Source organism: Sus scrofa, chromosome 14 (assembly GCF_054392235.1).
Source record: "Sus scrofa isolate SSC_HxYL_T2T_F1_AM1 chromosome 14, Sscrofa_HxYL_maternal_Yorkshire_Landrace_v2.0, whole genome shotgun sequence".
Taxonomy (NCBI): Eukaryota; Metazoa; Chordata; class Mammalia; order Artiodactyla; family Suidae; genus Sus; species Sus scrofa.
In genome coordinates, this window is record NC_139396.1 from 123,558,477 (window position 1) to 123,584,494 (window position 26,018).

At 42.5% G+C, this 26,018-nt stretch overlaps 2 protein-coding genes across 4 annotated transcripts in view; one reads left to right on the plus strand and one right to left on the minus strand.

Annotated features, from left to right (window-relative positions):
* The window catches only part of SLC16A12 (solute carrier family 16 member 12), a 94,082-nt gene extending 84,242 nt beyond the window's left edge, over window positions 1–9,840 (minus strand). Inside the window, exon 1 of one of the 3 annotated variants that reach the window (XM_013983535.3) lies at window positions 9,755–9,840. The gene's annotated coding sequence lies outside the window, so the exon portion shown is untranslated. Of the gene's footprint in view, window positions 1–2,116; window positions 2,222–9,529 lie in introns of those variants that run through there. The other 2 variants (XM_084996721.1, XM_021073518.2) reach the window with 2 other exon arrangements.
* On the plus strand, window positions 6,212–23,880 carry LOC110256785 (uncharacterized). The gene is made up of 4 exons (XM_084997494.1): window positions 6,212–6,219; window positions 9,385–12,331; window positions 14,581–14,737; window positions 19,299–23,880. Exons 1-2 carry the CDS (start codon window positions 6,212–6,214, stop codon window positions 10,319–10,321), a joined length of 945 nt encoding a protein of 314 aa, XP_084853620.1. The 3' UTR covers window positions 10,322–12,331; window positions 14,581–14,737; window positions 19,299–23,880.
* Window positions 23,881–26,018: the final 2,138 nt, after the last annotated feature.

Below are 26,018 nucleotides of genomic sequence, written 5' to 3' on the forward strand. Positions count from 1 at the left end.
AGATTAAGGATCTGGAGTTGTCACTGCTAGATTCTGGTTCAGGTTCGCTCCCTGGCCTGGGAACTTCCCCATGCTATGGGCACAGCCAGAACAAACAAACAAAAAAGCTATAAAAAGCTAAATTGAAACTTTACCATTCAGGTAAATAGCTATATTTGGAACTAATTAGGTATACTGTCGTGCAAGAATTTATAAAGAAAGCAGAATGTGCCAGGACACTTCTGAGATGCCAGTTTGTGTGCATCAAATAAATGAATGTCATCTGAAATTTTATTCAGAACTTCAACTCAAATAAAATTGGGATATATGGTTACCTGTATTTTATCTTGTTTGAATGTGGAAAATAATCAAAGAAGACAAGACAATCTAAAGAAATAAAAAGGAGAGAAAAATGGGGGGGCAGTTCCTGTTGTGGGGCAGCAGAAATGAATCCGACTAGCATCCATGGGGATGCAGGTTCAATCCCTGGCCTCACTCAGTGGGCCGGGGATCTGGCATTACCATGAGCTGTGCTGTAGGTCACAGGTGCAGCTCGGCTCCAGCGTTGCTGTGGCTGTGGTGTAGGCCAGCAGCTACAGCTCTGATTCAATCTCTACTAGCCTGGGAACTTCCACATGCCATGGGTGTGGCCCCAAAAAAGAAAAAAGAAAAGAAAAATGTGTGGGGCTTAATTTTGGATGCAATGACCAGTCTCATTATCATTGGAACATGCTAACTATTAAGTGAAATATTTTTTGACAGAATCTTATTTATAATTATTTATTTATTCTTTACCTGGGCACTTTGACTTTTTCTAAGAATGTTTATGAATGTTTTCATTAAGTTAGTACATTGTTCCCTGCTGACCTTGTAACTAAATTTGCCAAACAGCTGGCCAGCACTGAGGGCAGGGTCTGTGTCAATGAAACGAAAAGAAGCAAAGCTTCAGACTCAGGCAGAACGGACCTTACCCCTGGGTTCACTGGGATCACACCCAGAACCTAGCAGTTACTGCTCTGATTCCAAAAAAGAAAATGAAGATATGGGGAAAGTGTCTGGATTTTAAAAGTCAAGAAACCACAATACTTCTTAAATCATTTTATGCCAAAAAATGCCACAATGGGTGTCTACACCGCCATATCCATTAGCTAACCACTCAGCTTTTATCTTCTCATTCTGCACGTGAATACCAATATAGAAAGAGCCCTACAGTTTTGTGCAGGATGTAGCATTTTTGAAGAGGAGATCTTCCCTGGCTGGCTTCCACAGCCTATCCTCTGACCCTACCAGGCTGCCCCCCAACCCCACCCACACATCTACATACACTCAGGCTCCAACTCTTCCAACAGTTCTGCACAAGCATATGTGTGCAAATAGCAAATTAAAATATAAAAAGGAAACAGCATTGACCAATGTGTATTGGGTTAATGTGACTACAGAAGAGGGTACCTGACCTAGCACAGCTATTCCCCAGGATTTTATCTTTGACTCTCTGTAATACTCCCTGTGGGTAACTAGTTACACACACACACAACTTAACTGAGTCTCTATGTGGATAGCTCCCAATCTATATTTCTTTTTTTTTTTTTCTTTCATTTTACAGCCACACCCTCGGCATATGGAAGTCTCCGGGCTAGAAGTCCAGTCAGAGCTGCAGCTGCCAACCAACACCACAGCCACAGCAATACGGGATCTGAGTTGCATCTGCAAACTATACCACAGCTTTTGCCAATGCCAGATCCTTAACCCCCGGAGCAAGGCCAGGATCAAACCCGCATCCTCCCAAAGACAACGTCAGGTTCTTAACCTGCTGAGCCATGGTGGGAGCTCCCAATTGATATTTCTTGCTCAGAATATCTAACTGCTCATTTGGCTCTCTCTCCCCACAAGTTTGAGGGATATAAAGTTAACAAGACCCAAATCTTTCCACACTTTTTCAACACAGATGTACAGTAGGAGCTAGAAACAATTAGCCGCTACCAGAACCACATAAACCAAATTTGTCAGGGAAAGAAAAGCAGAAACTTAGAAACATGTGGCCTAGGCATTTACAAACTTGTTTTCACCAAGACATCCTTTGTTCAAATAAAATCTTGCTGGGAAACCCAAAATGTGAAATCAAGAACAGCCCACCTACCTGGGTTGCAGAAGAGACTCCTGAAAGGATTCTGGATTCCTTTCCCCGCCCCACAGTCCCCATGCCCTGTAAGAGCCCCAGAAGCTCCTTGAAAGTCCCAGAAATCTGCAAAACATGGTTCAAAACCTAGCAGTCAAGACCCATGACGCTGCTATTTTTAATACAAAAAAAATCAACAGTAAAAGCACAATCTTGGAAAGCTAACTGGTAACTATGGGTAAAAATTTCTCTAAGTATTAAAAATAAAAGAACAAACATTAAAAATAAAGACAGTTCAAAGAAGTACTCTAGATCTCTTTTTTGAGTTCTATGTCTACCACTTCACCATATTTTCTCAAAGACAGTCTATCCCAAAGATAAGGAAATACCTAAAATTAGTCATATTTTGTTTAAGTCACACAAGACCAGGTTTAAACTGCTTTCTTCCTCAGATGAGTCCCACAGAGTATATTTCTTATACGAAATCCTATATTTTCAAAATCAATTTGGTACAATTAAATAAAAGGAAAAGGACCCAGAAGCATTAGGATTAACTCAACCAGCTTAAGGAAACACATAATAAACAAGGACACACCTCTAAGTTACTATAGAAGAAACACACCCTTATAGAGGAAAACCCCAACTTACTCTCCTCAAGAAATATATCTATATGACACCACAATCAACAAGATCACGAAACAAGTTGGACAGCTGACTAGTTGGTTGACTATGATGATACCAATTTGGTTGCTTTGGTTATCATGACATGGCCCACACATAACCTCAGTGAATCCCACAGAGGAGAAAAAAAAAAAATCAATGCAAATCCACCCAACCACTGGAAAAGCTTCCCATATACTAAGTGGACACTGTACAGAGAAATCACAAAAACAAAACAAAACAAAACAAACAAACAAAAAAACAAAACAAAAAACTTCAGAAAAAAAGGATCACGTTTAAGTTTTTCATCAGATATGACAAAAAGATCCTACACCAACCATTTGTTTCAATAAAATTTACTCTGAAAAAGCATAAAATGATTAGGTATTAGATCAGTGGCTCTCAACCCTGGCTAGCCAGGAGATTCATCAGGGGAGCTTTAAAAATTCCTGATGCTGGGGAGTTCCCGTCATGGCTCAGTGGTTAACGAATCTGACTAGGAAACATTAGGTTGCGGGTTCAATCCCTGGCCTTGCTCAGTGGGTTAAGGATCCGGAGTTGCCGTGAGCTATGGTGTAGTTTGCAGACGTAGTTCAGATCCCGAGTTGCTGTGGCCCTGGTGTAGGCCGGCAGCTACAGCTCCGATTGGACCCCTAGCCTGGGAACCTCCATATGCCGAGGGAGAGGCCTAAGAAATGGCAAAAAGACAACAACAACAACAACAAAAAATTCCTGATGCTGGGAGTTCCCATTGTTGCTCAGCAGAAACAAATCTGACTAGTTTCCATGAGGACGCAGGTTTGATCCCTGGCCGTGCTCAGTGGATTAAGGATCCAGTGCCATGAGCTGTGGTTGCAGACATGGCTCGGATCTGGTGTTGCTGTGACTGTGGGGTAGGCCTACAGCTCCAATTTGACCCCTAGCCTGGGAACCTCCATACGCCTCAGGTGCAGCCCTACCAAAAAAAAAAAAAAAAAAAAAAAAAAAATTTCTTTAATCTGAGTAAAAATTCCTGATGTTCTAGATCTATCCCAGTCCTATTGAATTGGAAATCTTGAGGGTGAATCCTTGGCACCAGTATTTTCTTTTCCTTCCTCAGGTGATTTTAACGTGTTGCCAGGGTTGAGGACCCTGATATAGTATTGTTTATATAAACTTTCGATATTTTTAAAAATTTATTTTATTGGAGTATAGTTGATTTAAATGTTGTGTTAATTTCCACTGTACAGTTAAGTGATTCAGTTTTACATAGATACAAATTCCTTTTCATATTCTTTTCCACTATGGTTTATCATAGGTTTCACATGGGATAAACAATAATGGAAAATGAACATAGTTCCCTGTGCTCTATGATAGAACTTTATGTTTATTTATTCTATATATGATAGTTTTCATCTGCTAATTCCAACTCCCAATTTATCCCTCCTCCACCCCAACACAACCATGAATCCACTGATCAACAGAGTTGTCGAATACCAATCTGAATGAACCACTCCTTTTTGATAGCATCGATGCTTGTGAGTTTGACTCCCCCTTTCCATGATGGTAATAATGGTGGTTAAGGCTGCTTTTTGCTAGTTGTCTGATTGACTATATCTGACTAAAAATGCAGCACTCTCTTCTTTAAAGAAGATCTAACTCTGTTCTGAGCGTGGGTTTGGAAAAGGTTTTTGGTAGTTCCTTCCAGGGCTGTGCATGCCATTGTTTTAAAACAGAACCGAAATGGCTACTTTAAGAAATACAGCTGGTTTCATTGATAAATATAAGCTCACTTCCATGCAAAGTATTTCATCAAAAAAAATGTAGAATTACAACAGCACTGGTTGCCCCCGCCCCCAATAAGTAATGATGGCCTTAATCTGTAATACATTAAGTAAACCAGAAAATAGTGAATCATGCTCAAAAATATTCTGAAAAATTATAAAGCCTACAAATGTTTAAGTATGGGTAAAGTTAAGATGTTTTAAGTAGCTACTTTGTTTACATACGTGAACCAGGGAGCCATAAGACAGTTTGAAGGGAAATGGGGTGTGATTTTTAAATGGTGATTTACAAGCTTGAAAACTAGGTTCAAGTCTTCTCTATAATTTTAGGGACTGATATGACATCCATAAGAGGGGCTCATAAATATGGAATTTCTCTCCAGAGCCAGAAGGATGAGCTATTTTCAAGATGCGCCAGGGTACCCTAAGAAATTGAAATATTAACTCTTCTAACTGAAGCTGTCGGAAGTCAATAAAAGCAGAGTCAAAAAGTTGATACATCATGTCTCAAACATTTTATTTCAATTTTAGTCACATACGTAAAAATCAAATCATCCACAAATCTTCAGATATCAGGTCACCACTGCAGTTCTGTGTTGCCTTTCTTGGTTACATTATGCCCAGATTTCCTCCTTCCAATTCCTAAATGCACTTGTACCTTAAAGGCACTTGTGAAAAAAACTTGAGGGCAAAATCTTCCTAGTTTATTTTTTTAACTACAGTTTTCCAATTTTTTTACAGCTATCTATTCTATATCTGGGGAACAGAAGTTTGCAAAATTTTTTTTTTTTCTTTTTTAGGGCCACACCCACAGCACATGGAAGTTCCCAGGCTAGGGGTCAAATCGGAGCTGTAGCTTCTGGCCTACACCACAGTCACAGCAACTGGGTCCTGAGCCGCATCTTCGACCTGAACCACAGCTCACGGCAATGCCAGATCCTTAAACCACTGAGTGAGGCCAGGGATCAAACCCACATCTTTATGGATACTAGTCAGGTTCTTTACCACTGTGCCACCATGGGAACTCCCCTTATGACCGTTTTTAAAGTTAAGATAAAATTCACTACTTTAATCATCTTTAACTTTAAAACTCAGTGGTTATTAGTAACTTCATAATGATGTAAAACCATCACCACTGTTGAATTCCAGAACCCAGTGATCACCCCAAAAAGAAACCCTGTACCCATTTACCATTCATTCTCAATACCCGCCCCATCCCATAACCTGGCAACCACAAAGCTAGGTCTTATCTCTACGCATTTGCCTATTGTGGATATTTCATATAAATGGAATCACACATGTGGTCTTTTGTGTCTACTTTCTTTCACTTAACATTTTCATGGTTCATCCGGGTTGTAGCTTGTTGATACTGTTTTTTAATATGGCTTATTTTTATAAGTCTATATGGCAATCAACTTAGTGTTCATAGATACGGCATTCTTTATTTAGTGCTCCCATTATATCAGTTTGTGTAATATTTAATTAAACTGCAAAATTACAAGAGCAAGTAAATAAGACTGTGACCAGACACCACTCTATGTGTGCACCTGAGCCTATAAAAGCAAAGTACACCAGTTTATTATGATGACAGTTATTTGCTACGGCGGCCTCTGTGCTCTAAGCTACAACCAGTACATGTTTCCAAGGGAAAAGAGAGTTAACCCTTGAGTTGGTCGGTTCTCCATTACCTAGGATGGAGCGGTATGCATGCAGAAGGTGTAAAGGTGGTGTCTATTAGACATCCCAACACAGCCTCAACTGTCCCCTAAAGGAAGACTTCCATATGTCCACATCTTCAAAAGAAGCAACGATGTGTTCCCATAAAGATGGGGATACCCTTCTATACCTAGATAACAGCTTTACTACCTTACCTGCCTTTCAAAGCTCAGCTCAAACATGTCCTCCTCTATAAAATCTTCCCTAAGCCTTGACTCCTCTGCGTGTCCTCTCTCCTTGCTTTTAATTTCCAAAGTAATTATCTATCGCTTACAGTGGTTATAACTGGTATTATATAGCTAGTTACATAATGTCCTTTCTTCCATATGATGCCTAAGCTGCTTCAGAATAGGTTTTGTGTTTTGACATCCCCTACAACCACCGGCACAAGAAAAGAGGGCGCAAGCCACAATCTGCACAAATCTGAAATGAGAAGTTCAATAAATATTTATTAAGTAAATAACGAATGAGCACATTGATTAAATTATTAATTAATGGTGTGTAAATTGCCACCTGGCTATACAGCAACACGCCTCTTCAATGTGCAGCAAAAGGGGGGTGGGAGGGATGAGAATCTGATGGGCAGAGTGGTAGGCAAAGGAAGAAAATCAACTCCTTTGGGTGCCTAGCAGCTATCGGAAAACATGACTCTCCCCCAAGCGCTTAACAGAGATCACTTTCAAACAGGACATGGTTAGATAATGATATTTCCTGATATCCTTTGATGTCAAACAAATTAAAAACAGACAGAAAATCTTTATGCTCAAAATCTCCAATGTCTTCAAGTGTGGGTTTGGTTTTTCTCCATTAAATTATTAGACCATCTGAGTGAGTTTTTCGATATTCTAGAAAGGTACTCATAAGAACAGAGATTCCAAATCTGCGATTTTTAAAAGCAAAGCAATTGGTTAGGTAAGGAATGCATAAACAACCGCAAAAGCTGCACTGAATACTTTTTTTGGCTGTATGCGACTGAAAAACTGCCAAGTTCATTTTGATAAGCCTTTGTTAAAAACAATAAACATGCCTAAGCTTGCAAACCATGCCACTTTGAAAATAAAAGCAATTGAGAGAATTAGAAAATGTTTAAAATGTCTGATTAAAAAGAATCCATTCTGTGGTAATGGATTGACCAATAAGTCACAACGCTGGGCTGTCTATTAATATGGAAGGGGGGGGGGACAAAATGTAAAGTGAGACAAAATAAAAGCAGATCAGCATCTTCATAAATAAATAAGAAGCTACATCTTAAAACTAATACAATTTTTAGTCTGCAACGCTGACATGGGGGCACCAACACTATTGAGAAAACTAATCCTCTCAGGCTTCATTAAGTTTGATGTCACAACAAGGTCCTTGCACCAAAGGAAATGTAATTTCAGGGACTCCAAAAGAACATACATAAAATAACCAAACGTGGGAACTTCTATTCATGTAGAGTTCTCATCCATCTGTTCGTTAAAGTCAAAATAACTTTATCTGAATTTTCCACGATTATAAAATCAGCAAAATCACCGGATTCCAAGGAAGATAATTTGGAATATTTATGGTCATTTCCCTACTTTAAACAAAACTGAAATTCTCTTCTCTCTGCCAAACAAAACCCTGGAAAAGTTCTAGTGAAAACCGTAACTTGAGGTCCATAGGATCAAAGGTCTTTGTTTCGTTCACTGACAAAACTCAAGTGAACAGAACAGCACTGATCATATAGCAGGCATTCAATAAATACCTTTAAACTAAATTGAAAAAGTTTTTTAAAAAGGCAATGTACTACTAAAACGCTAAATAAGTCTGTTTGAAATTCCTTTCTCAGCTTTGTTATAGGTCATGGTGTTAGTCACAACAAATTGTCCTCATATAAGCCACTTTTCTCAAGCCTGCTCCAAAGTCACAAATCATACTTTTAACTCTAAACAATCATCACCACAGGGAGGTAAAAATCAGAAGAGACTCCAAGGAGGGATGAGGGTAAATTTTGTCCAACTGTTTTGATTACTTTTCTTCTCTTGGAAGGTCACCTGGGATGTATTTGCATATTCATCTTCTCATAAGAGGAATGTATTATATAAAATTATGGGTTTGTATTTTTTTTAATTATACTACAAAAGTGGTTTAACTAACCTCTCATCTATTTCAGAATCCCACCAGTTTTTTTTTTTTTAAGACAGATAAAGAAAAAAATAAGAACAGGAAAATGATATGATTAAGTAATTCTAGTCATCATTTTTGTTCAAAATGCCTAGAAGCAACATGCTTTGAAAAATGAATTGAGTCGGAGAGAGAGGGCCTGGATTCTGGTGTGGCTCCATCACTAATGAGTTTAACCAAATCTTGCAGGAAACTCAGCTTCCCTGGCTGGAGTTGAAGAGTTTGACTGGATGATCTCTAAAAACCTTTACAATCCCCAAAATCCTGTTATTCTAAGTGACCAAATCCAGTCACTTATCACTCCTCGGGAGAGTCAAACGCCATCTGCCTAGTTTGGCATGACATGGTGATCTCTGATACCCTTGGAGATAGTGTGGTTTTAAATTTGGAAGTCTGAAGACTTTCCTCCTGGGTTAAGCTGATGGAGCCACCAGAATGCCCAGCTCTCGAGCAAAGGAAACATTAAGTTGAACTAATTCTGAGTCCCTTCAGAATGGAAGGCTTAAACCAGTGTCCTACCAGGTCCCAACTGACTCAACACTTTGTTTTTTGTTTGTTTGTTTGTTTTTAAGGAAAAAAATAAGTTACAAGAGGTTCAGAAAGTTGATTTGTGAAACCCAAAGGCTAACCAAATAGCCCAGGACTTGCTGGAATTGTGCTTTTAAATTTTGCCACGAATACCTTTCCCTGAGTCTGCACTACAGATATCACTGATTTTCTTTAAGGTCAAGAAGCAACACAGAAATTAAGTCAATTGAAGGTTTTGCCCCCCCCCCTCCCCATGAGGGACATGAGGAAGAGTTAAAAAGATAGAAAGAAGATACTCTGGACACGTAATCCAGAAGAAAGGCAGTCTCCCCTGCCTGAGAAGTCTGCATTTGGAAACCCCAGGAGATGAGGATCAAAGCCGCTCCCTCTCCAGCCACCTGCCCAGAAACTGCCCGAGGGCCGGTCCTACGTAGTCGGGGCCAGTGGGCACGTGTCTCCCGCCTGACCCAAAAGGCGCTTGGAGGGACCGGGTTGCGCTGGCGGGCTCCCCCAGCGTCTCCGGGCGCGGGGGCGGAGGGGAGCCAAGGGAGCGCCCTCAGCCAACCTCCGCCCACCCAGCCCTAGAGCCCGCCGCCCAAGCGCAGGATGCCCAGGTCACCTGTGCCACTGCGTCCTCTGCACAGCCGAGCCGGGAAGCAGGCAGGGGGTGAGCCGGAGGGAATCCCCGGCCCCCGCGCTGGGGATCCGGGCGCCAGAGTGGCCGGCCAGGAGACTGCGCCCCAGCAGCCCGGCGGGCCAGGCTCCAGTGCTCCGCTGCCCGCCCAGACCTTGCAGACCCCCTGTCCGCCCTTCCCCTGCCCGCCGGGCCCCGCCACATGCTCACCTCGCGTGGACCGCTGCAGCCCGGGCGGTGGCGCGCGGACATGCCCCCGGGGCGCACCCAGCGTGCCGCGTGCCCGCGCGGTGGCCCCTTCCCCAGCCCCAGGCTCCGCGGTCCGCGCTTCGGAAGGGCGGGGAGCCGACGGGGCGGAGGCACGGGCGGGGCAGGAGCTGGGGGCCCCCCGCAGGCCGTGCGGGAGGCGGAGAGCGTGGAGGGGAGAATTGCAGTGCTCGACTCCCCCCCGAAATGCACCGGCAAGTTCAGCGCCCCCAGCTATGCCGTGGACTCTCTGCCCCTCGGGTGAATGGACTTATCACCGGGCTCCGCACTACGTCCGGCGCCCTGGCGAGTGGTGAGGGGCGCGTGGGAGGAGGGCCGCCCCGCGGTTATGTAATAGACCGGCCCGCTGTGACCCGAGCCAACTCGCTTGGGGGCTGCCCGACCCTCTCGGGGAACAGCGGTGCGTGCCCGCGACCCAGGCGAGCAGTGGAGGGCCAGTGTTCTCAAAAAGAACTTTCCCCTGCAGGGTCGAAGAGCGAGCTCTGGAGAAGGCATCCAAGGGCTCCCTGAGGTGTATTTGGCAGGGGTCTAGTCTCTGCCAGCCAGCCCGTCCCGTTTCACAGCACAGGAAACAGGCCGCCAAGCGTTAAAGCACCGTCTCTTGGAGTAAGGTGGACCTAGATTCAGTGTTTTTGAAAACCTCGGGACCTTAGGCAAGTTACTTAAATCTCTGAGCCTCAGTTTCTTCACCTGCAAAACGGCAATAGTAATTGTCCACTTCCTGTGGTTGCTGAGGCTAAAATGAGTGAGGCGCAGATTACACGCCCCCAGTAAACGGTACTGCCCTTGATTGTGCGAAGACTCGCCCTACTCCCCTTAGAGTCAGCTGTCTCCCTGGCTTGACGAAGGAGCTACCGGAGACCACCAAGAGGCACCCCAGGTAGACAGGTGCCCTGCTAACCTTCCTGTAAATTATGCTCCCTGTCAGGAGCAAAGGCTTCGGAACTGACTACGTCTGATTTTAACTTCTTGGGGTCGACATGGTTGCTACTCACTGTCATCATCTGGGACTTTGCTTGAAATGCAAAACCTCAGGCCCAACCCCAGGAGGCTTCTAAGAAGAATCCGTAGGTGGTTCAGTCGGTTGTATGTCAAAGTTTCAAAATGAGTTCGACCTTTTGGAAAATTTGAGAAGGGGGCTAGAAAGTTATTGTGCTGCTCAGTGGCCACATAATACCTTAGGGTATTTTTAAAATAGACTACCAAAGCCCTTCCTCATTTTACACTCTGGCTGTTCTGTCCCTTCCTCTCTCCTCCTTCTCCTGCTCTTTCACTATAAATCTGGATCGAGGTCCTCTTTTCACTTGCAAAATCCTCTAGGTTACTTGTAAGTAATGATTAGTGAAGTTGGTCTAAAACACACAGAAGAATTAGCAAATATGGCTTGTAAAAGAATTCATTAACATTCAAAAGGGACTTAAAATATTAAGGCAGTGGTGAGCTCCGGGCTCTCATCTGTGAAGGTCTTTAGGTTAAAGGCTTGAATACCTTTGCAAGTCAGAAAAATTCTTCTCTTAGTTAAACATTGTTGTGGGTGGCAAAGAAGCCCCACTTTACATTTAAATAATGTAGGACAACTAGTTCCTTTCAAAAGTTTTGAAGAATAGAAAAAAACTTCACAGGCTTTCTTCCTTCTAAGTCACTAGTTATAGGGGCTCTAGCAAAGCCCAAAGCAATTGTTTTATTTTATTTTATTTTTTTGTTTGTTTGTTTATTGTCTTTTTAGGGCCATACCTGCAGCTTGTGGAAGTTCCCAGGCTAGGAGTCGAATCAGCGCTTCAACCTACACTGTGGCTCATGGCAACACTGGATTAACTAGTATGGATACTAGTCGGGTTCATTATCCCTGAGCCACAACGGGAACTCCCCCAAAGCATTTCTTTTAGGTCACTGAATGCTGTGTGTTTGCGTTGTTCAGATTAGGTTTCGGCCGATCCTATCTCTGGCAGAATGATTTTCATCTTCTGAGAGGTGAGTTAATTGTGGATTGTTGATGCTCGTGCTGATAGTGCCTGATAAAGAAGGTTACTCCCATCTGCCTTTCCCTTGCCCCCTCCCCCAGCCAAGGCTGCTGAACAAGCTGGTGCCATGGGGAGGTAGAACAGGGGAAGATGGAATGAGGTGAGGAACCTCCTTTCTCTGAGGCTGGAGGGTCAGAGGATCTGGGAAGGGGAGGAGAAACCCTCCTGCTTGTCTTGGAACCCAACCAGGGAAGAAGGAGGAAATGCAACATTTCTCCCAAACAGCACTATCCAAAAGAATTTTCTGCAATGATGGAAATGTTTACACAGTCCAAAATGGCTATAAAAATGTGGCTGTTTACATTTAAATTTTAATTAAAATTCAGGCTTTTTGTGTGTTTGTTTCTTAGTGCTAGTCTATTGCAATAACCACTTTTCAAGTGCCCTGTACTGATGGGTGGCTAGTAGCTACCATACTGGACAGCATATAAGACATTTCCTTCATCATGGGAAGTTCAATGGAACAGCAGTGCCTAGATGCCAGGATTGGAGTGAGAAGGTGAGCCCAGATATTTCAGCCTTTCCAAATTCCCTAGTCAGAATCTCATCTGTCCTAAGGCACCTAAAGGAGGTGATAATTAAACCTAGGCCATTGAGTCCTTGTGAGACTCAAAATGAGATAATGCATAGAATGCACTGAATGCCATGCCCTGCACATTGGAAATGTGCAAAAAATCTTAACCAGTATTAGTATTAATAGTCATTGTATATTTTAAAAAGTTGGGGTGACCCAGTACTACAGTTGCATTAATATCAGTTAAATAACCTTTGGCCGATGTTGTCAGCCACTCTGGTACTTCAACTGCCTTTTTTTTTCCTTTCTTTTTTTTTGGGGGGGGCACCCCCATGGCATGTGGAAATTCCCAGGCTAGGGGTTGAATCAGAACCATGGCCACCAGCCTATACCACAGCCACAGCAACATGGAATCCAACACAACAGCTCACGGCAATATTGGCTCCCAGATTCACTGATCGAGGCTGGGGATCAAACCCTCATTCTCATGGATACTAGTCAAATTTGTTTCCTCCAAGGCACAATGGGAACTCCCTCAGCTACCACAGCTGTGCTCCCTTCCCAGGGCTCTTCTTCTCTTCTCTGAGCTGGGCACTACGTGCACTGTTTTGGCCTGGAGGCACAGCATACTTGGTCAAATCTCTACCATTTGTATGCAATAAATAACAAGTGTGTTAACTAAAATCACATTGCACCATGGTTCAGGAGAATCAATTTACAGATGAGATTCTCAGAAGCATGACACCTTAGGGTACATCCATTATGGAAGGAATTGTTTGTTCCTGTTATTTGGTCAAACAAGGATGTGTGGACTCAGCAGAGAGAAACGAGAACATTGGCTCCAGATAAGTAATATTTGGGGTGTCTCCGTCAGACTAGACGCTACCAGAAGGTTGGGGGTGGGCAGATGGAAACTTAAGGCTTTTGCTTAAATAGAATTTAAAAGTGCACTTCCATGGCTAATAAGGATTCTAAGGATAACAACGAACAGCATAAAAAAAAGATGCCAGTATTTTATGCTGTTGGTTCTGCAAATGAGGCCAGTACATAGAATGGGAGATTGTGAAATTCTTCCCCAGACAACAAGAAACAGAGTTCTGAGTAAACTTCTCAAATTCCTTTTCTTCTGACTTCTTCAATAAGATCACTTCCTGTGGGCACCTTTTAGATCCCAGTTTCTTAACTGTCTTCTTTGGTTCCTTTTTTATCGCTTTACTTCTTATGAACATTTTCTTAGATTTCAGTGCCTATTTCCCTGCTCTCCTTTCTTCACTCATATTCCCATCCCCCCTTGTCATGAGTGTGGCTAACACCTGCTTGACAGAGGCAGTGCATTTCCAATTTCTGACCTTGCTCTGAACTCCAGTTCTTGTCGCCAGACCCCCAGTGGATATTGTCACTTAACTCCTCCCCACTCCATCACTTCAAGTGTCAACCCATCCGGAACTAAAGTTGTCATTACAGTCTTCTCTAGCTCCCTGCAAACTTTCTAGTTTCTCTTCTCTAACATCACTGCCTTGGTCTCTGGCACTAAAACTGTCTCATTGAGAGAATGCCTTGACACTACAGAATCATTTTAACCCATTTTTCTTCTTCATGATGTCATAGTATATTGAAAGACACTGAATTTGGAATTGTGGGACCAAAATGAAAAACTCACTTTTGCGCAGTTTCTGTTGTGGCTCAGTGGTAACGAACCCAACTAGTATCCATGAGGATGCAGTTTCAATCCCTGGCCTTGCTCAGTGGGCTAAGGACCCGGCGTTGCTATGAGCTGCAGTGTAGGTCGCAGACTCGGCTCAGATCTCGTGTTGCTGTGGCTGTGGTGTAGGCCAGCAGCTGCAGCTCTGATTCAACCCCTAGCCTGGAAACTTTCATATGCCACAGGTGTGGCCCTAAAAAGCAAAAACATAAAAAAGTAAAATCAACGCTTGCTGAAAATACAATAAATACAAACACGCCTCCCTGGACCACTAGTTTATAAGCTGTTTGATGGCAGGAAGGTTCCCTGTCTCATTTACTGTTCCCCTAATGCTGACAGGTTAGGAACTTCAATAAATCTTTGCAAAATGAGTGAATGTTGGTGATGCATCATGTTTGTTGTCACCTCTATTGTTCTCCCTCTCAGAGATTCATTCCATTACTACTTAGGACATGTTTACACCAAACAAAGTCAGCAACCATGGGCAGGATCATGATAGCCCCATTTATAACCCTGTACTCTTTCTCCCTAGTTCAGAGCCGCTGTGCAGTTTGGGGGCTCTCTGACCCAGCTAGCGCTTCTTCTGAGAACACATCTGAGATAAGATTACATTTACCTGGACAGTAGGAAAGAGAGAGAAGCTACTGGTTTATTCATCTGACCAGATGTTCAGTATGACCAGAAAAACGGTGAGAAATTCCCCCTGGTCTGACCCACAGTCTTCATGACCTACCTTTTCTTAATCCTATAGGATCAGCTCACAGGTTCTACTGATTTTAGTAACACTGAGCTTCGTTTCCCAGTTAATTTCTTCAAAATCTTTCAAATGAATGCTCAGACTTTCATGTCACTTGTTTCTGAAGTATGAGTTTGGGTTTAGCATTTTGTTTCTCCATATCAAATGTAAATAATATCATTTGACTTTCATAATGTTAAGAGCTGACATACATCTCTTACCTGTCTCTGAACAGCTGGAGGCAGAGATGTGAGGGACGCATTGATGGTTATTGAGTTCCTATAATGTCCTGGGCCCTGTGTATAATATATTTCATCCCATTCTCACAGGACCTGTTTTCCAGATGAGAGAAAGTGGCTCAGAGGGGTTAAATAAATTGTCCAATAGTATGCAATTAGGAAACTGTGCTGGTATATGAAGCCAGGTCTGCCTAACTCTGGGGCAGATTGCAAAAACAGTTGGGATTCTCCAGCACTGTTTCCATACCCTTTGCAATGTGAATCAGCTCCCCCCCTTCGGAAGTGGGGCCTGCTTCCTGACCCCTTGAATCAGGGCTAGTCTGGTGACTGTTTTAGCCAATGGGAAGAGGAAAAGTGGTGGGCCAACACTGAGTCTAGACCCCAGGGGGCCATGCCCCACTGGCTCTTAGAACCCCTCATCACTGTGAGAAGGAGCCTGAGCTAGCCTGTTGGAAGATGACTGGACACATATGGCCAAGCTCATTTAGCTCAGTCAGCTCAGCCAAGACCCCAAACACCAGGAGAGCCAAGCTAAGATTAGCAAAACTGGCTACTACACTCACAGCAGGCTTCAGCAGTATGAGCTAGCCAACCAAGGCCAGCTCAGATCAGCAGAATGGCCCAGCCAACCTGCATACTCACACACAAAAATAAAGGTTTCCACAGAGTTCCCATTGTGGCTCAGGGGTAATGAACCTGACTAGGATCCATGAGGACATGGGTTCAATCTCTGGCCCCTGTCAGTGGGTTAAGGGTCCAGTGTTGCCATGAGCTGTGGTTTAGGTCACACATGCTGCTTGGATTTGGCGTTGCTGTGGCTGTGGCATAGGCTGGCAGCTGCAGCTCTAATTCAACCCCTAGCCTGGAAACTTCCATATGCCAGAGGTGCAGCCCTAAAAAGCAAAAAAAAAAAAAAAAGGAAAAGGTTTCCTGTGGTAGCCACTGGTTATGGTGGTTTATCATGCAGCATTTAATCAAGAGATAACTAATATAAGTTTACAATGTCTGCAGATCTTGCATTTACCTCTTTTGCAAACACATCTATCAGAAGTCTTTCTCCCCCAGTTTTTATCATGCTGTTATGTTCTTTTCGATTACTCAAAAGGGGGGGGGGAACCATGTTATGAGCAATAGATTAGAAAAGAAATTATTCGTGTTTAATGGGCCAACTTAATAAGCAACTGAATTGCAAACTGAACCACAGTGCGTGTCTCTCCATTTCTATCATCAGACAAACCCAGCACAAACAAATTAACCAGGATTTTTGAGTGTCTAGCCTATGCACAGTACAAGAGTATTTTAAGACAGTTTCTGTCTTCAAGGAATTTACAGTCTAATTGAAGTATAAGTAGCCATGCAAATGAGAGAAGTTGAAGAACAATACAAGATTTCAAAAACACCTTCACCACATTACATTTCAGAAGAGAGTGCGGAGTTCCAATCATGGTGCAGTGGAAACGAATCCGGACTAGGAACCATGAGGTTGAGGGTTCGATCCCTGGCCTTGCTCAGTGGGTTAAGGATCTGGGGTTGCCGTGAGCTATAGTGTAGGTCGCAGATGAGGCTCGGATCTGGTGTTGCTGTGGCACTGGCGTAGGCCAGCAGCAATGGCTCCAATTAGACCCCTAGCGTGGGAACCTGCAGGGTGCAGCCCTGAAGAGAACAAAACAACAAAAAAAATTATATCCAAAAAGAAAGAGTGCAAGATCATTTTGATAAAAGAAGTCAACAGTTGGTAGAATTCAGAGGAAAAGCTAAATGCTTTGGACAGAATTGCCTAGGTGAGGATTGACTTTAGAGGTAGGGCTGGAACTCCTCGGAGCATTTCAGTAAGGAGATAGGAAGGCTCTCATAGGAGGTGAAACTGCAGGTTAATAATATTGGTGGTGGAAAAGTGCAGGGTGTATTTGGCAGTGAGTAAATAAGTCGTTTTGACGAGAACAGGGAAAATCAATAGGACAAAGTGACTGATTAGATATGGAGTGAAAGAGACATGAGAAGCATGTGTGTCTCCAGCCAGGAGGACAGTGATCATTAACAAAGAGAGGAGTTAAGAGGTAGCAGTTGGTGAACTATTCAATATATGATACATGGAGCTTCAGATGGGAGTGAAATACCCAGCAGACTGTTGGAAATTTAGGTCAAGGGCCAAGAGAACAGGTCAGAGTGAGAGATAAGACTTGGAAATCTTCAATGCAAGAGGGCAGAGATGAAACCGGAGCAGAAGGGCAAGGCTTGGACCTTGGGGAATGCCCGAAATGTCTAGTAGGGGAGATAAGATAGAGGCACAGCTGACTGCTAAGTGGGATGCAGCGAGTGCTACATGAGTCACAGAAGGGTGAGAGCCATTCAGAGACAGGAGAGGGGTTACACTAGCAGAGCGGAAACATTCTCCTTCAAGAGAGGAATGAGTGATAATGAGCAGGACCTTCTCACAGCAGGACCAGACGGCTGCTTTAAGTCATTTGAAGCGATGCGTGATTCTGGTGGACAGCTCACCTGCTAACATCAGAAACACAGTGGAGACTGATTAAACTTCATTTGGGAAAAAAGAAAAAAAAATCAGCCAGCTTTGTTTGGGGCTGAATTACCCTTTTTGACTCTCTGTGTTGATCTTCTTAATGGATTAATTAGCAAGTTGCAGCTTCACCTCTACTCATTTTGATAAATTCGGGAAGTGCGAATTGAAGAAAAATTTTGATGAGGATAAAGCCAATCCAAATAAATAAGGCATCAAAGTAAATGAACAGTGGCCAAATCCCTTTTTAATTTCTATGCTAATGTGTACCTTAAGTGTTACACAAATTAGCACATACTGGGTACTACGGTATCTGTTTCTTCCAGCAGAGACACACATTTATACATTCATATTAATTAGTTGTCATGGTTGTAGATGATGCCATGATAACATCATTGAGTTAAGGAAGTCCATCATCCCAACTGCTGGAAGAACCACTCAGAGGTTCTAGCAATATCAATAATAGCCATTGGTTTAATTTTACTTCAGTAGAGTGTGAAAAATAGAAAAGCACAAAGTGAAAAATCAAAAAAGGTTACCTTGGTTTTCACAAGTTTATAAAAAGGGAGCCCTAAGTCTGCCAGCAAACTGCCTGCCAGATGCTTTAGAGTGTTTCTGACCAATCTGAAGGTCAGTTGAAAGCAGTGGCTCTTGTAACCAGACACATCCACATTAACTTTCTGGTCTATATCTGCTCCAAGTGCTCTGCTCCAGCAACACTACACAGAGGAACCAGTATGTCAACAAGCTGGTTAACATAGGCTCAACACCCTAAAATTTAAGAATCATGACCTATGTATTCTAAGGAGACCCAAGAGCAGTTGGAAAGGGAAAGGCGCCCGGGTAAACAGGACCCAGCCCTCCACTTTTTCCTTTTCTCCCTAAGTAGAACAGTTCTACTTTATGGTTTTATTGTATTGGGCTTCCAGTCCATTCCATTCATCAAGCCAGAAATCTGTCATCCCTTACCTCCCACATCAGTACTTCTTCAGATCTTACCAATTATCTCATCAAAATATATCTCAAAATCTGCCTCACTTTTTTTTCCACCTGCACTGCCAACACCCTCATCCAGCCTGCCATCTTCTTTTGCCTACTCCTGCCATAGCCCCTTAACCCACCTACTTTTTTCCGCTTTTAGCCTCTGCCAGTCCATTCTCATGAGAACATCAACAATGTTTTTCTCAAAACTTAAGTTAGATCACAGTGCCTTGCAGCTTAAAATTTTTCTGTGGCTCCCAAAGCACCAATCTGACCATGGCCCCTCAGTGTGTCATGCCCTGTCTGTCTCTACATCATTTCATGCCATACTCTCCATGTCTTTTTTTTTTTTTTTTCTTAGCCTCAAGCCAAGGAGGCAGAGGCCTTTGCATTTGTTCAAAAGCTCTTCATCTTTTTTTGCAAAGACCTCAGCTAAAATATCACCTCCATTCTATTTAAACGCAGTCTCCTTCCTCCATTATTTTCTGTCTTAGAACTTTTATCCTCCTTCTTAATTTTTATTCCAACTTAAGTTGTTGCCATTTGCTTTCATTTTGTTTTGCTCTAAAAGTCCAGTGAAAATAGGAACCATGCCCCTAATATTCTCCAGTATGTCTCTGGTACCTAGTGTGGTGCCTGGCATGTATTAGGAACTCAGTTATTGAATGAGTGGTTAAAAGATCCAGAGTTTTCAAGGTCTGGAGTCCCTGAGATAGACAAGCTAGACATTTTGGATGGGGCGAGACAGTGCATTCAGATATTAAACTCTCTCCCAGGGTTATATTGGTGACTACTGATTTGAAATTTCCAGGCCCATTGCTCTCCCAGCCTAGTGGAGCCAGATCACATTGTTGCTGGAAAACTTCTATGAAGCTAAGAGATTGTTTTTTCCCTTATGAAGAGAGATTAGTGTTTATCTGTAAGTACAGATTTATCACAATAAGAAATACGAGTTTGAGCTCTTTGGAGGAGAATGCCAATTGATTATACAGTGTGCATTATTAATACGTCTTTTGGTTATATGAAAACTCATATGAATCCCATGTAATCTCATTTTAAAAGTATGGGCTTTTGGCCAAGAACATTATGATAATCTATTTTGGCATTAGGCATCATCTGGAGAGGGTCTAAGGCAGGATTATTGAATTAGATTTGGCTGCTTGCTAACAGCACATTGCATTTCCCATCATCAATGGAAGTGGATGGGGGAGAGGAGGGGAAGGTGTCACGCTGGGAGGGTAGGAATGGGTAAGGATAATGAGAACTAGCTCCAAGTTTCCTTCCAGTTAGTTGCTCCTGATTCTTTAATTCCAGCTGAGCCAATTCCAGCCTAACGAAATAGTCATCAAGGGCCTTCTGAGTGCCAGGAACTGAGCTGACAGCGTGACCATGAACAATTTAGACACCCACTCTGTGCTAACAGAATCTGGAGACAGTAAATAGGAGGTGAACACGACTTGGCAAGACCAGGTGGTGACATCAGCCAGCCCTTGGCTGTCCTCTGGAAATGTCAGTTTGGCACAAGAATTAGCCACGTATAGTGAACAAAGACGTAGCTCTTTCTTGAATAAAATATTTCTAGTCTCAGTTCTATGGAATGACCATTGGATGCCTTTGAAGTGGCCCCAGGATTTGAAGTCCCAGTTGCCTTCCCTTGAATGTTTCTTCATCTCCTTATTTGTTTGAGCTCCTTCGCTGTACCTACATATTTATTGTATTTCTTGTGTGCTATTGGCCTTTTTATTTTATTTTATTTTTTGTCTTTTTGCCTTTTCTAGGGCTGCTTCCTGTGGCATAAGGAGGCTCCCAGGCTAGGGGTCTAATCGGAGCTGTAGCCACTGGCCTACGCCAGAACCATAGCAACGTGACATCCAAGCCACGTCTGCGACCTACACCACAGCTCACGGCAACACCGGATCCTTAACGCACTGAGCAAGGCCAGGGATCTAACCTGCAACCTCATGGTTCCTAGTCCGATTCATTAACCACTGCACCATGGGAACTCCTTTTTTTTTTTTTTTTTCTAAATTTAATAGCAAAATCTGTATGCACTTCTCTTACTAGACTTATGAAATAATAGAATGTCTGACTTGCCCAGAATTTCTTGGTACGTATTCCTGCAGCTGTTTTCCAGTGCACAGTTGTGCTTGTAGTTACTCCCTTGCATTTGGTAGCACCATCGTGGTGCCTATTTGTAACCCATGGCAGCCAGAGTAGGGCATCTTTTGTTTTCTCACTAGCCCCTCTTCAGTAATCATCGTTTTCCACATTAGGTTCTACCTTCATTGTTGGTATAAATCATACTCTTTTTTGAATTGTCTCAGCACCAAACATTGCCAAGTACGTGGCTCATTTCACACCTAGCTTTTATTTAAAGTTGACAGTGCTTGTCTCACTAGTTGTCGTGCATTTCCTCCACTTTTTTTCAGCCATTTTATGACCGAATGGAAAAATTACAGATTATGTAAGTCTCCAAGCCTGTTATCTCATTGTAAAATTAGAGGGTTTAATTAGGTTAGAGGTTAAGCTGCTGGACAATGAGGCAAATTTAGCTCCCAGATGAGCTTCGATTGGCTTTCACGTCATTTCAATAATTCATTGGGGCAGCTTTCTCAAATTGGGAGATGTCCCATGAAACTCTAGATTTCTGGCTTCTCTTGGAAAATCAACACATGAATTCCCTGGAAAAATCTGGCCCCAGAAACTCCCTGTCTCAGTCTCCCATCCTTCCCACCTTCACTAATGAGAAGGGAGGAAGACACAGCCATACCCCTCGCAGTTCTCTCCTAACAGCACCCGAAGATGGTTATGCCTCATGCTACGTTCCTGCTGAAATATAACAGGAGACTTAGAAGGACCAGACTCAGAAAGGGAAACTCTCTTAAAGGCCTAGAAAATTGTTTGAGGAAAGAGGGAAACAGCGACCTCACCTATGCCATAGTCTTTGGTCACTGTTCATATTTCGGTCATGCACTATTCAATATTTATCACAGTTTGGGTTGAGTACGTTTGCTTTTCTAAAATAAATTTGAGGAGAGGGGAAGGAGAAGACACGGTGGTTTATCTTGTCTCCTTGCCCTTCCTGGTTCTCTGAATCCACCTTCCCTAGAGCAATTCTTTCTGTTTGGTGACTTTAGAAGATGTGTGTATGTTGAGGAGAGCAGGTCTTGTTTGGGTGTTGCTCTTTTTTTTTTTTTTTTTTTTTACTGTTTTGGCTGCCCCGTGGCATATGGCATTCCCAGGCTAGGGATCAAATCTGAGCTGCTGCTGTGGCAATGCTGAATCCCTGTAATGGTAATCCACTGTACCAGGCTGGGGATAGAACCTGTGTCCCAGCGCTCCAGAGACACCACTAATCCTGTTGTGCCCTAGCAGGAACTCCTTATTTTGGGTTTTTTTTAAAAAAGAGAAGACCTCCTATTGTGGCTTTGCAGCCTTAGGACCCTGCATCGTCTCTCTGAGGATGGGGGTTCAATCCCTGGCCTCGCTCAGTGAGTTAAGGATCTGGCATTGCTGTGAGCTGCAGCGTGGGTCACAGATGTGACTAGATCTGGCATTGCTGTGACTGTGGCATAGGCCAGCAGTTGTGGCTCCAATTTGACCCCTACCCTGGGAACTTTCCTATGCCACAGGTGTGGCCATTATAAAAAGAGAGAGAGAAGAAAATTCTAGCCTGAAGTGTTTGGAAAAGACAGTCTCCACTTTTTTAAACAAAAAAAAATTTTTTATTATAGTTGGTTTACAATGTTCTGTCAATTTCTGCTATATAGCAAAGTAACCCAGTCATACATTCACTTAATGACAGTCCTCACTGGCCCATTTTATCTTTTAATCTCTGATCCCCATAGGCATCTGAGTTTCCAATGGATAATCTTTAAATCCCCTTCCCTCTTGATACATCTAAACATTTCTAAGCTATTCTTTCAAGGAGGTTGAGCCTGTACAAGCAGGTTCATCCTTTTCTTCCTCTCTTGACAGAGTATCACCCATCTAAACACAAAGATACAACTCGTCTCTGTCTTCCATTAAATTCTCAGCACCCAGAAAATTCCCTAGCATGTAGAAGGTACACAGTAAATATTTGTGGAATGAAGGGTTAGCAATTGCCTTCAGGAAGGGTCTGTGATGATTAACAGAGCAAATTGGTGTTTAAGAGGGCACAGATAATCACCTTAATTGCAATAGCATTATATTTTATGTTACCCAATAGAGAGGGAGAGCCAGTTTAAAATGCTTTGGTTTAAATATTTTGTTGTTTAAAATCACTAGGAACATAACCTCGGTGCAAATACAGTTAGGCTTTCAGGTTTCATTTTTATGTCTACAGAAGGATAGGTATATATCCCAAGCAGTAGTGGAGAAAAACAGTAAAGCTGAGTCTTAAAGGAATAATGAATTTGCTTCCTTGACTAAGACAGGCTTCTATAAAAGCACTTTCTGAAAAGCAGGTTTCTGAATGGAGCCAGAATGGGGATAGGTGACAGAACGCTACCCCCTTGTGTTTAATATTAGAACTTACACATGGCCTTTTCTGCTGAAGCAGTGACAGTCAGTGCACTGGGTATTATGGTGCTGGGGAGTAATGGTGAGCAAAACACAGCTCCCAAAATCTCACAAAGGAAACACTCACCAATTGTATACTTATGCAAGTAGTTATGGAATTTCAAACTGCAGGAGCTGTTTTGGAGGAAAGGATATGATGCTTTGAAGATTCTGCCTTATTCTTGCCTCCCAAGATAATTTAGCATAACATAGATCAATTCATTAAGAGCCTTAAGTGCCCTCACCTCATGCTAAGCACTTTTCATGCATTATCTCATTTCATCCTCTCAAAACTATGAGCAAAATGATGTGTGGATAAATAATTTGCACAAGATCACGGAGCTAGAAAGCAGTGGGACTAATATGTTTAATATTTAACTCCCATATTCGTTATTAACTGAAAAAAGGTAAATAACCCAAGAAACTAAAACAGTATTTCTTAAATACTGAGGAGTGTCTGCTAACTGCTCTAGTACCTATAAAAACGTTAGCGATGAACTTTGTATATCTTTAGCTCTTACATGACTATAAAACAAAAACAAATGACATTAAGTATAAACAAAACCGGAATTTCTGTTATGGCTCAGGGGAAACGAACCTGACTAGTATCCATGAGCATGCAGGTTCCATCCCTGGCCCTGTTCAATGGGTTAAGGATCTGGTGTTGCTGTGAGCTGTAGTGTAGATCACAGACGTGGCTCGGTTATGGCATTGCTGTAGGCCAGCAGCTGCAGCTCCAGTTCCATCCCTAGCCTGGAAACTTCGATATGCCACAGGTGCAGCCCTAAAAAAAAAAAAAAAAAAAGATGAACAAAGCAACTACTATTCAACAAAGTATATTGTTATTACTTCAAATGAAAAGCAATGATGCAGCACTCATCTAAAAATAAACACTTCTGAGTTGCCAACCATAGATCAGGCACTGTTCCTATCATTGGAGGTTCAGTGATAGAGACAAACAAGAAACGAACAACAAGGAAAATATATAGTGTGTCAGCGAGTGATAAGTGCTGTGGAGAGAAACACAGCGAGGAGAATGGTTATCAGGGTGGTGGTGGGGATGGCGTTTATGCAGAAACCTGAAGGAGGGTTGGAGCATGCCCTGGGGTTATCTGCAGGGAGGACATTCCAAATGAGGCAAAGGGGGAGACCCTGAGGTGTGAATGTGCTTGACGTATTGGAGGAAAAAAGGAGGCCAGTGGGACCAGAGCAGCGTGAACCAGGGAGGAAGTTATAGGAAAGGAGGTGGGTTAGGGCAAGGGCAGATTCTAGGCCAGATGATGATGTCTGCCGAAGCTACCTCTTGGATTCATCTCCAGTGGGCTGCCCAAAGCAACTTATTCCCTCCACACATAACCATTTACAATTCTCCAAATAGATTGTACTCATTCATGCTTCCATGACTTTTCTACTGATAGTGGCTAATTCCTTTTCATCCTTCACACCTGTCAAAATGGTTATCCAAAAGTCTACAAATAACAAATGTTGGTGAGGATGTGGAGGAAAGGGAACCCTCATACACTGTTGGCGGGAATATAAATTGGTGCAGCCACTGTGGAAAACAGTATGGCGATTTCTCCAAAAACCAAAAGTAGAACTACCGTATGATCCAGCAATCCCACTCCTGGCTGTACATCCAAAGAAAATGAAAACACTAATTTAAAAAGATGCATGCACCCCAAAGTTCATGGCAGCATTATTTACTCTAGCCAAGATGTGGAAGCAATCCAAGTGCCCATCAACAGATGAATGAATAAAGCAGATGTGGTGTGTATGTAGACAATGGAATAATAGCCATAAAAAAGAAGGCACCTAGGGGGCATTATGCTACGTGAAATAAGTTAGGCAAAGACAAATACTCTAATATATCATTTATTTGTGACAATTAAAAAATAAAACAAATGGATATATCAAAACAGAAACAGATACACAGATACAGGGAACAAGCTAGAGAGGAGAGGAAAGGGAGGAGGAGCAAGATAGGGGTAGAAGGTTAAGAGATACAAACTAGTATGTATAAAATGAATAAGCAACAAGGATATATTATACAAGACAGGGAAATATAGCCATTACTTTGTAATCATTTTAAGTGAATATAAGTCTATAAAAGTACTGAACCACTATGTCGTAATGTGAAACTAATATAATATTGTAAATCAGTTAGACTTCAATTTAATTGATTAATTAATTTAAAGTTCAATCTGGAAAGTTTAAAATAAAAGAATGCTGCGGCATGGGGGAAAGTACTCATAAATAATCAGCTCAGAGGAAGACTTTGAGAAAAAGGCCTCGGTTGACTTCGGAATAAACTCGCCATCCTAACGAACCAGCTGGCAGCACTGGATGGAGTGCAAAGATTTGTGGACATTTACCAATTACTTCATAAACTCACCAGTACATATGTATTGAACATCTAGATGGAAGCCATTGGAATGCAGTTGGTGAATAAGACAGTGGAGTTGCAAGAAAGAATTCCACACACCCCTAAATTTGGATGATTCAGTGCAGGGTTTAACAACTCATAGTTCTCTGCAAGACCACTTAGCAATAGCATTCCCATCCTGGAGCTTTGTGTTGAAGGAAATGAAGAAGATCTTTTTTTCAAAGCCTTACCATCCTAAATCCCAGGCCTCAAGGTCATCGAAGGGTCAGTACCACTTTGCCTTGTCTGTCATTGAGAACTAGCCTCATATTGATACTAATACCTACCATTTTATGGAATAAATATATTTGCCATGCACTGTTCTAGGTGTTTTCCATGCATTTATTCACTTCTTCAGTCTGCAGAGTGACCAAGTGAGGTTAGTATAGCACAAGGGCCTCCAAAAATAGTCTGCGGGTTGTTCATTGTATAAGATTATTGCCCAAAGGAGCCTGAGGACAGTAATCCAATCACCACTCAGCTTGCCAGACTAGGCCTGCAGGGCATCTGTCCAGGGAAGTCTTTTTTCTTT